This window comes from Doryrhamphus excisus, linkage group LG7 (genome assembly GCF_037039965.1).
Source record: "Doryrhamphus excisus strain RoL-2023G ecotype Guam linkage group LG7, RoL_Dexc_Guam_v1.1, whole genome shotgun sequence".
Taxonomy (NCBI): domain Eukaryota; kingdom Metazoa; phylum Chordata; class Actinopteri; order Syngnathiformes; family Syngnathidae; genus Doryrhamphus; species Doryrhamphus excisus.
The window spans coordinates 5094426-5106269 of record NC_136363.1 but is presented as its reverse complement, the minus strand read 5'-3'; the positions used below and the strand labels follow the sequence as shown (position 1 = coordinate 5106269).

The window sequence follows — 11844 nt, the reverse complement described above, 5'->3', positions numbered from 1 at the left end:
TTTAAGCTATTTTTATATATATAGTACGTATTGTATGTTTTATGATGTTGCTCTTCTCGTTGCAGTATATTGTTTGTCATTCTATGGGATGTGTATGTCATTGTTTAAAAATGAAGATATATTAAATATATAAATAACAGTATATGTTATTCTTTAACATGAAATGTATGTACGAGGGTGTGGTTGTAAAAATGCCTAATAAAAAAAAACACGTCAAATAAAAAAGACAAAATTAACTGTTCATTTTTTCATGCAGTACAGTAGAGAAGAATTATATAGTAGCTGCCATTAGAGGCAACTCCAATATACTGTATTTAATTCATTGATCATTTTCAGCTGAGTTTCAAAAAAAAATCACGTGATCGGCATACGCCGATAAAACTATGGCAACGCCGATCACAAAATCACTTGTGGCTCTCTCTATTGCAGCCTGTAACGACACGTGTCTTTTAGTGGCTCCGGCTCTTTGAAACGATCAGCAGGAGGCTGCTTGCATAGTTGACACAGCTGAATCATTTCTCGAAAATATTATTATATAATTTGTAGCTGTTCATTCATTTAAATAATAAACATTTAAAACGAAGTATTTTACATTAGTAACTTTATTAGGTAATAAATTAATTCCAAAAATCTGAGAACCCAGGTGTGAACGCAAAGAGTCGGTTCTTTTTATTGCTGGATCCAAAAGAACCGACTCTCTAAAAAGAGCCAACATTTCCATCACTAGTTCCTTGACTCGTAGTGTCTTGTCTTCGGCAGTCTCGTCCGTCCACTTATTTCAGAACGAAAACAAGCAGTGTAAATATATAAATAAATAATATTTACACAGTAAAAAGCTTTAATGCTGTATTTAAAGAGCGAACACTTGACGGCGTATAGTGAGTTTTTAGAGACTCACGGTCACGACAGTTTAAGCAGCCATGTGGCCACGCAGCCAACGGACGGCTAAAATGAGATAACCCGAAAAATAATTGTATTCATCGGATAGCCTTTCTCAACGACGAGTTCGCCATGGCGTTTCACCCTCTGGAAGTGTCAGAGTGATTTTTGTTGTCTTCAAAAAGTAAGTAAAATATGTTTTTGTCTATATTTTATGATTTTATGTTTTCTTGTTTCATATCATATAGCCAGTAGCAATGGTGCAGCCAGGGATTCAGGGTTTCATGAAAAAAATACGTATTTCTTTAATATTTAAATTTTATGCTACAAAAATTATGTTATTGCGGTTGTTTTCTTTTAAAATTGTATTTTATTAAAGGCCTTGGGCTGCACTTTGAACACTTTAGCTCTAATTAGTTTGTGTCATGACGTAAGACAACAGCCTGGACGAAAGCAACAGTTTTAAGACGCCCCTTCCGTTGGCCAGTAAGGAAATTAAAATAAATATATATAAAATCTTCTAAGAATGCACACGTGCAATTGTCTGTATAAAACCAAATTTAAGAAGTTGGATTTTCGAGAAAATGTCAGTTTAACTACATGAAGTGTATTGTATTATTGCCATTGCCATATTTTTGCTTGCCATAGACTTACACTGTTTGCTGATTGGTCAGAATGATAGTCACCTGATCCAGGTCCAACCAGGTCCAGGAGGTGGGGCATGTTTATGATTTCAGGTTGTAAAAGATGAAAAAAAGAAAAACATCCACTACTACTTCCTAGTTGCATCACAGGTCGAAACACCAGCTAGTTTTTCCTCTTCCTGCATGTGGGTCTGTTTTTGTACTTGAACCAAAGCCATGGACCCGCGGTACTTTAAGTCTCATGTAAGTACATTTTGTTACTGTAACTTGTGGTCTGCTATTATGAAATTCCCTCAGGTTATGTCTTAGGGTGCACATAAAAAAGGCAAAAATATGTGTTTAAATAAATATTGATTCCAATCAACTTCAAGCATAAAAAAACATTAATGAATCATATAGACGATGTATTGGGGTACCCTTGGAACGGTGCGACCTTTCCCCAGCTTCCGCCCACAAAAAGACATAGTCGTGATCCAAGCAGCACTGGAGAAGAAAGGTAATCCTGCATTTGTTATGCTTGGGATACAATTGACGCTAACCCTAACATATTCCTGGGTCAGATGCAGGCACTCTTGTGAGAATCTTAACGAATCGTACCAATGCACAGAGACAGGAAATCGCCAAAACCTTTAAAGGGACGACGCAACAGGTAAGGAAACATTTTAAAATAAACATAAAATGTTGCCATATTCTTAGAGACAAAGCCAAGGAGATATTTGTAGCTTTTAAGTGTTTGCTGATCAAATATCTCTTCAACACACCTTTGTTTACAAAGGGAGGTTAACCGTGGCGTCTCATCAAGCTCTTGTGTTGTAGTTTTGGTTTCATCACATTTATGATATGGTGGTGGGGTCTTTTTTTCGGAAGTACTCGTCCCCCACTCCGCAGATACATATATACGGCGTTATCACCCACTATTTCTCAGAGACGGGGTAAATGTTGATAAGAAATTTAGCGAGTTGTGATTTTAGAACTTTCATTTGTCTGTGACTTGCTCATGACCAGTCCGCCTCTTGTCCAAAGTCAGCTGGGATAGACTCCAGCATCCCCCCACCCCGACACTAGTGAGGACAAGCGGCATAAAAAATGGATTGATGGCATTACTCATGGTGCATTTCTAGGTCCCATTTCAATCTCCTGCGACACTAGCATGAGAAAAAAATATAATCAAATGAGAATAAGTAATTTTACTAGAAGAAAGTTGAACTATTAGAGAAAGAAAATGGTATTTTAAGTTGTAATATTATGAGACACAAAGTTATTTTTGGAAAATTATGTTTTTGCTACAACCCACTGAAATTTACTGTAGCTTCTCAAAACTGACATTATGTGTACCATATTGACAGTTACTATGGTACACATAATGTCATTGTATGGTCATATCACCTCGTACTTCGGTACGAGGTACATTATTAAAAAAAAACAAAAAAAAACAAACTGTATTATGGAAAGCAGGAAGTGAACAAATGTAACAGTTACTGATTGTAAAAGTAATCTGTATAATGGAAAGCAGGAAGTGAACAAACGTAACAGTTACTGATTGTGAAAGTACCAGATGGAGGGGTAGGATTTAATAAGCTTTGCTTCTTCCTACTCCTTTTGGACATGTGGAACTGTGAACTGATTATGTGATGCATTCAATTGTAATCTGATGCATGTTCAAATGAAATAAAACCATTACCATTACCATTACCAATGGAGTCACATGAAGTATTATAAGCCTTGTCTTGCCTCTTTCCAACCTAGGACCTAGTAGCTGTCATGAAGAAACTTCTGTCTGGGGATCTGGAAACGTTCATGCTAGAACTGATGATGCGTCCTCTGCAACACGAGGCTCATCGCCTCCAACAGGCCATGGCGGTGTGTTTGTATTTTATACAGTTACGTCACTTTGCTTCCAATGCTGGTAACTGTGGCATGCATGTTTGCACAGGGTCTGGGTACCGATGAAGAGACACTCCTGGAGATATTGTGCACACGATCGAGCGAGCAAATTCGAGACATTCGTGTTGTGTATAAAGAATGTAAGCACACGATAGCTACAAATGCATCCCGTGTATATCATATTAATATAATACATTTATATCTACTTCCATTTTCAGTGTATAAAAAGGACCTGGAGGAGGAAATGAAAGGAGAAACCAGTGGGGACTTTGCCAGGCTTGTAGTGGCTCTTATTAATGTAATGTGTGTTTTTTATTTTATTTTCTTTTATTACATTACATTACATTACCAACCATTAAAATAAAATTTACTAAGATTTTTGCACTGGAGAAGTAATACCTGCAAGTTTGAAAAAGATGGTCAACTGTATGAAAGCATGTTTCCACCAATGAAAAAAAAATATCCCAATGTTACAGTATGTCATAATTATGAGATAAAAGGTAATTTTAATAAAAGGTCAAAATTATGACATAAATTAACTTTATAAAATAACTTTATCTCAAAACTATGGCTTTTTGTTTCGAAAGTTTTCGAAGTTTGTCTCATAATTATAACTTTGTCATAATTTTTACATTTTAATTCATAATTTTCACTTATCTCATAACTATTACTTTTTATCTCAGTAATTATGACTTTCTTATGTCAGACATATGACTAATAATTCCCACTTTTTATCTCATAATTATATCGGCTTTCTTTTTTTTGGAGCATTTTCAGTGTTTATCTCATAATTATGACTTGCCATTGGGATATTTATTTTTTCTTTCAGCAGCAGAAACAGGCTTCCATACAACGGAGATTTAGATTTAGAAGCTGTAATTTTAAATCATATGATATATGTCATGTAAATATATGTGGTATGGACCCACTGACCAACTTTTCAGTCGAAATGATCTGAGATTGAACTATTGAAATGTTAAATGTCTTTCAACAGAAACAAGAAGTTACAGGTGTTGTTGAGAGGGACATTGAGGTAATTTTAAAAATGTACTTTGAATGAATAGATTGCTGTGTTGGTGTATTTAACTTTGAGATGTACTTGCATTTGTTATATTGCTTTTGTGATGACACACTTTAATTGCAGGCTCTCGCTGCATCACTTGATGGGAAAAAAGCCGACGCATCTCCTTGGATTGACATACTCACCTCTAGAGACGTAAATCATCTCAAAAAAGGTGAATTACAAAATTTTATACATACATTTTAGCCGATTAATTCTAATTGTTGCTTCACCAGCCATGAATGTGACTGCAGGGCACGGGTTGTACTGCGTTGCTTTGCCATTTTGTAAAAGTTGTAAAGTTTGTGGTGATTTTTTTTTTTATCCTGACAGTGTTGTTGGGACTGCAAATAGAGAGGGGGCAGATGGTGATTCCAGCTCTGGAGAAACGATTCTCAGGGGACATTCGCCTCGGATTGAGTGTTTTAGGTATTTGTCATTATAGTGTGTTGGTGTCCTCCCCTCTCTAAGCATAGCAAGTCACACTGTCAAGTTTGTTTCCCAACAGTGCAGTGTATTCAACACCCTGATGTCTACCTTGCCAAAAGACTAACCGGAATGAAGGTAGGATGTGCTTATCGTTAGTAGTTAATTCATTAATTCATTGTGACATTTTCATTTGAAAGTCTTAAAAACCTAAGTAAGGACATCGAGGGCTCTCTATTTGAATGATTTTTATCTTCCATACAGCCTAGAAAAAACATTGTCACATCAAATCACACCCATTCATATTAATGGTGGAGTACCACAAGGTTCAAGTTTAAGTCCCTTTGTATTCTCATGCTACATTCAAATGAGTTAAAAACAGAGCACATACAGTACATAAACTCTGCTGATAATGACCTTAAAATCCTCGCTACTGGAACAAGATGGATTTTTTTACTGTGTAATTTTGTTTAGTCTATAAAAGGTAATATACATATTAAATATTAAAAGTCATATTCAATACAGCTGTCTTATGTTAGGACATCGAGTGCTCTCTATTTGAATGGTTTTATCTTCCATACAGCCTAGGAAAAACATTGTTTGTCACAGCAAATCACACCCCATTCATATTAATGTTGGAGTACCACAAGATTCAAGTTTAAGTCCCTTTGTATTCCCATGCTACAGTCAAATGAGTTAAAAACAGAGTCCATACAGTACATAAACTCTGCTGAATAATGACCTCAAAATCCTCGCTATTGGAAGAGGATGGATGGTTTTACTGTGTAATGTTGTTTACAAAAGGTACATACATATTAAATATTAAAATTCAAATGCAATACAGATGTCTAATGCTTAATAATCCAATGCATTTCTTTAATACAGGCACCGGTAGTGCAAAGCATCATGGTGTCCCACAGTGAGAAAGATCTACTCTGCATCAGAGTTGCTTTTCTTAAACTAGCAGGCACTTCTCTCTACACAACCCTGCAGGTACAGTAAGTCACTTCTGTACAAAAACACACATACAGTCCCAAAATGACCACAGAACACATAACAAATGATCTAAAGATGTTTCCAGCAACAAGGGACTCATATGTGAATTTCTTTCAACAATAAGGACAGTATGTGACAAGCATTTCACAGTAAACATTTTTTTTTCTCAACAGAAACACTTTAAGGGGGATCATTTACAGGCTCTGTTGGCCATCTGTCGATCTGAAGACTAATGTAATAAAACCAACATTGTTATATTCAAATATACAATATAAGCCATTAAATTTGAAAAACATTTTTGGTGTGTAGTATGGTCATTTTAAATAGATACAGCATTTGCTGCAGTTATGTTTTTGGACCACCACATAATGTCAAAAAAACACAAGTACCGGAAATTGATACAGCCATGAAAATGTAATTTCTGACACACTCCTTTGTTAGTTTGATACTGATGTGATAAATAAAAAGTTTGCATTCTAGCAGAATGATTCCCAGCCATTGTCCTATTTCAAATTAGTGTGCGAGATCAGGCGTGACATGGAGAATTCTTATAATTTCACTTTGTCTCTCCATGCCGGGGACACATAGTGACGGGTAGAACAATCAAATGCTCTTCCACTAGATGGCAGCAGATAATTTGCATATTTACTTGTTGTCATTGATGCAACAGAATAAGTAACAGCATGCTGATTTTTCTACAATAAAATATATGCTTTGGCTCAATAAAGGTTGGGAACCAATATATTTCTACTAGTATGCTAGTAAAAAAAAAATAAAATAAAAAAAAATGTAAATATATATATAAACACATTAAAAATGTGTGTAGAAGAAATAAACATTTTCAAGATGTTTATCACTTTATTTATGTCATCATTTTCAAATATTTTTTATATAACAGAATAAGTAACAACACGCTGATTTTCTACAATAAAATATATGCTTTGGCTCAATAAAGGTTGGGAACCAATATATTTCTACTAGTATGCTAGTAAAAAGTATTTATATATATATAAACACATAAAAAATGTGTGTAGAAGAAATAAACATTTTTCAAGATGTTTATCACTTTATTAATGTCAGCATTTTCAAATATTATTTTTATTGAAGTTGGAATATAATTCTTTATTTCATTAAATTGAAAATACAAATGCTTTTCAGCAGATTCCCAAGCAATCAATGTCATAGTTGTACCACATAAAATAGTGCAAATATATTACATGTAAAAAGATTGTGACACATTCTTAATACCTAAAAATATAAGTAAACTAAGAAAAAAGTGCGTAGAGCTCCATAAAATACAGTAGTTATTACCATCCTATAAACCTTGGTTCATATTTAACTGGCATGGAAAAACTAGTTAGGTTTGACTCACCATTACTTCCTTCTTGTTGTCTAACAGACCTCTAATGAAGTCCTGAGGGCAGGATTTGCTTCTTGGGTGAAGGCAGACGAGTTGGATGTTGGAAATCATACCCAAATCACACTGCAGTATTACAGTATTAAAAACACTAAATACAATTTGCTTAGTTATTGCTGTCGCTTTCATAGGACTAGATCCTTTACCAAGTATACAGTAGCAATCTGGCATCGATGTGGAGTGTTGTGATTTCCGATTGTCTGTGAAAATCACCAGTCCCGTCTAGCTTTGCAACATTTGGGTAGACAGTAGTCTTTATCCTTACTGATGAGTGCGACAGTCAAGTGTTGAGAGTACTGTACTGAGAAAGATGGCCACCCCAAGCAACGTCAGAGAGACTGTGACTCCAGAGCTTCTGTTCTGTGTGGTTGTATGGATGATCACCGTGGTTTGTGGTCCGGTTGTTGTCGTGGGAGTTGTAGGCTTTGTCGACGGAGAATTTGAGGGATGAGTCATAGGGATGGTGCTGGTCATGGTATGAGCGGCTGTGTCATTATAGGTCGTCAATGAAGATGTGCTGCTCTGAGAAACACCAGGACTGGAGGTCGAGGAGGAAATGGTTGGTTTTGGTGTGGTGGTAGTCGTTGATATTACAGCATCGGTTGAGGTGACATATTTAGTGGTGGTTGCAGACATTGCAGTAACGATCGTAGGGCCCGTGTTGTGATGGTTGGGGGAGGTTGGCCATAGTGTGCTTGGACTGGAGTCATCCGCTGATGCGCTGATGGTCAGATCTTCTACAGATGTTGTGGGGACAGCTGTGTTTCCTTGAGCCTGTTCGGGAATAAATGCACATATTCATTCAAGAAGTCTTTATACCTCAATCCACACGTACTGAATGTTGAGTGGGGCTGCACGGCGGATGAGTGGTTAGCGCGCAGACCTCACAGGTAGGAGACCAGGGTTCAATTCCACCCTCGGCCATCTCTGTGTGGAGTTTGCATGTTCTCCCCGTGCGTGGGTTTCGGTTCCGGTTTCCTCCAACATTCCAAAAACATGACTCCAAATTGTCCATAGGTATGAATGTGAGTGTGAATGGTTGTTTGTCTAAATGCGCCCTGTGATTGGCTGGCGACCAGTCCAGGCTGTACCCCGCCTCTTGCCTCGCCCGAAGACAGCTGGGATAGGCTCCAGCATAACCGCGACCCTCGTGAGCATAAACGGCATACAAAATAATGGGTGATATGAGTGCAAATGTGACTTTAGGGGTGCTATGTCATGTCTTGAGGTCTCTAATGTTAAAATTGTACTTAATAGGTCATAAAGAGATTTTCTTTGCTCTAACTTGTGTTTATCACAAAGGACTCATACTTTGCACAAATTCAACTATCACAGACAGGTCTGCAACCAATTAACCGCGATAAATGAGGGGTTACTATGTGTTAAAATGCTCATAATAATTTGGGTGTACTCCGTTTAGGATGTTTGATAGCAGTTTGAATGAATGAATGTTGAGTGTCACAGTTGGATTTATCCTGAGATTTTGTGGTAAACAAAACAAAAATAATAGAAGAAAAATGAGTGATACCTGCGTCAAGGACAGGAGCGCCAGAATGCAAAAACCCAAATCCAAATTCATCATGATGCAGTAATGACAGACAAAACGCTCAATCGAGATGCTCTCAGAATGTTCCGGTTACAGCAAAGAAGGCCGATTTTGGACATCCGTGTGTCTCTGACCCAGAGGGGGGAAATATCTTCCTTTTATATGAGAGTATCATCTTTTTGGGGCGTGTTAGAATTGGTTTATGGCTCGCTTTGTGGTCTGACCTTGAAACCGGGAAGTTGTTTTTTTTTTATTTTTATCTTCCTTTTAAAAAAATACACTCAGTTCCTGGTGTTAAAATTGACCAAAATATATCAAGTAACGCCTTTTGTGGATTGCTGACACTGATACAATTCATACAAAAGTATGGACATCTTTTAGCCATCAGATACCAGGTATAACAGTTTTATTTCATCTCACGTGTTATGGCAATCGTGATGTGATTACATCCAACCAAGGAAGTTGACAGATTAACTATAAAGCACCAAAAAAAAAACAACCTGTTCAACATTTTGTGGTTGTTCATGGTGGATAATTGACAGAGTGACAAACAAATCGGTTTCATAGTGATTCCCTCGTGTAATCTGTGGTTAAACTGCATTTAAATAAATGCTCACATCTGTAACAGGGCCACATACTGAAAAGTTTTCTCTTGCTATTTTCATATATACAATATTCCTATTCTAATAATAACAATAGAATATAACACAACCTGATTGATATTCAGCAACTTTTTCGATACTGAACTTCTTGACTCATCTGTGTCATATTTTTCCACGCTTTGCTTCCTCTTCCTTGAAAGCTTTATCACACCTCTGTATTTTACAGCCTATGGGAATGGTGCCTCCTGATTTCCTTGCAGGAGATGGATGACACACGCTAGCATTTGAAATAGAACACATTGTTCGAAATCTTGAATTTCCCAATGGGCTGACCTTGTTTTTGCTGATATATTTATATATTTTTTTACCACTTCACTATGTTTACTTTTGTTTTAGTTAGGAATATACGTACACGGGCGGCATGGCGGACGAGTGGTTAGCGCGCAGACCTTACAGCTAGTAGACAAAGGTTCAATTCCACCCTCGGCCATCTCTGTGTGGAGTTTGCATGTTTTCTCCGGGTACTGCGGTTTCTTCCTGCATTCCAAAAACATGCTAGGTTAATTGGTGACTCCGAATTGTCCATAGGTATGAATGTGAGTGTGAATGGTTGTTTGTCTATATGTGCCCTGTGATTGGCTGGCGACCAGTCCTGGGTGTACCTCACCTCTCGCCCGAAGACAGCTGGGATAGGCTTTGTGAGGAAAAAGCGGTAGAAAATGAATGAATGAATATACGTACACTAGTACAACCTTTTACACACGTCCAATAGTTCAATATTTTAGTACTAAACCATTAACTAAATTCACAACATTTGACATTTTTGGAAATTTCACAAAGAGATTATTGGATTTTTTTGGCAAAACAATTGCAGCAAAGCATGCTGGGAAGCCACAATCACAAAATTGATTTGTTGGAAGAAGCTCAAGCATACTCACAATCCGAGTGAAGACATGCGGTATAGAAAATGAATGGATGGTTGTTTATATGTCTTTATTCATGTGCTCAACATATTATATTCATAAAACACAAACACAAAAACCCAGCTCTAGTTGACAAAAAATACCAATATGATCGTGTGTATTATTTGTAAATGTAATTTTACTTGGCACATGCATAGAAACACATCAGCGTTGACTATCACACTAACTAACTAACTAGTATAACGTTCAATTATTCATAACAAACTGTAATATATTATTGTACTATGAGTATTATCAAAAAATGATTAATATTTAAATATTGTTGCATCTGTTTCCTACAAAACTCCAATTCAATCACAATCAAGGGACTTTCTTGCCTGAAATGAATTGATAAACAGTGACAGAAGATGTAGGTGTATCTGAACGTCACAGCCAAGATACTCGGAACACAAAAGTAACAATAAGCAGACCCGTTGAGATGGAGAGTTGACTTTTTCCGTTGTTTACGTTGGTGGCCACAGTTTGGGTCGGGATCGCAGGTGGTGTCCTGGTACTCAAAACCAACGAAGGGGTTGTTTGGGTCGGGATCGCGGGTGGAGTCCTGGTACTCAAAACCAACGAAGGGGTTGTGCTGGTGATGGAAGAGGTACTTGTGGTATTGTTAGTAGACTGGCTTGTATTCATGGTGTCATTCATTAAAGTAGTTACAGCTTGCGTTAGATTCTGTTGGAAAAGACGTGTAGCAATTTGAGTTGTAAACTAAACATGTTTTAAGTCACTTTAGAATCTGATTTACGTTTCCCAGCAGCAATAAAAAGAGTTTTACCTGCACAAAGACAATTTCCAGGAGTGCCATCGCAAAGAAACATGGGAGAAGATACTTCATGCTGTAAGAAGATTTCCTTTTCAAGAAACTGCAGGTATCTTGTTTAACCTTCAAAAACTTCACTCTTTCTTCCTGCAGGCCGTCCATAACTCGCAATATAAGTCTCAGATAAAATGTGGTGCTCCAAAAAGCTTGCTGCTTCCCTTTCCAAAGCTTGCATTAGATTGCGCACTCGATACCCGTTTCCATTCCATACAGGAAACCAGCACCATCCAGGTCTTGGACCACAAATGCAAAGCATCACGATCAAGGGCAACTGGAAGGCAAAAAAAACCTTGTGTTAGTTCCACAAATTGACAAATAATGATCACATGCTTGCAACTGTGTTCCTTTAGGCTCAAGGGACATGTTGTGTATTCATGTTGAGTATTGTATACTGTTGAGTGTGTGTGAGGTTTCTCTTGTTTTTTTTTTTTTTTTTTTTTTTTTACCAAAAAAGTGCATTAGAAACAAGTTGGAAAAAAACTGAAAAAAACGACATATTAACCCCCTACGTTTTTTGTCAAAATTCACCGAATTCAAACTCTGATTTTTGGATGCTTCTGGGTCCCCTGTTGAGTGTGTGTGAGGTTTCCACTTTT

At 37.1% G+C, this 11844-nt stretch overlaps 1 protein-coding gene across 1 annotated transcript; it reads left to right on the top strand.

Moving 5' to 3' along the window:
* Window positions 1–1668: 1668 nt before the first annotated feature.
* Window positions 1669–6167, top strand: anxa14 (annexin A14). The gene is made up of 12 exons (XM_058047102.2): window positions 1669–1766; window positions 1923–2019; window positions 2084–2172; window positions 3270–3383; window positions 3457–3547; window positions 3626–3705; window positions 4402–4440; window positions 4552–4642; window positions 4801–4896; window positions 4976–5031; window positions 5779–5886; window positions 6063–6167. The coding sequence occupies exons 1-12, from the start codon at window positions 1740–1742 to the stop codon at window positions 6120–6122; spliced, it is 948 nt and encodes a 315-aa protein (XP_057903085.2). The 5' UTR covers window positions 1669–1739; the 3' UTR covers window positions 6123–6167.
* The last annotated feature ends 5677 nt before the right edge of the window (window positions 6168–11844 follow it).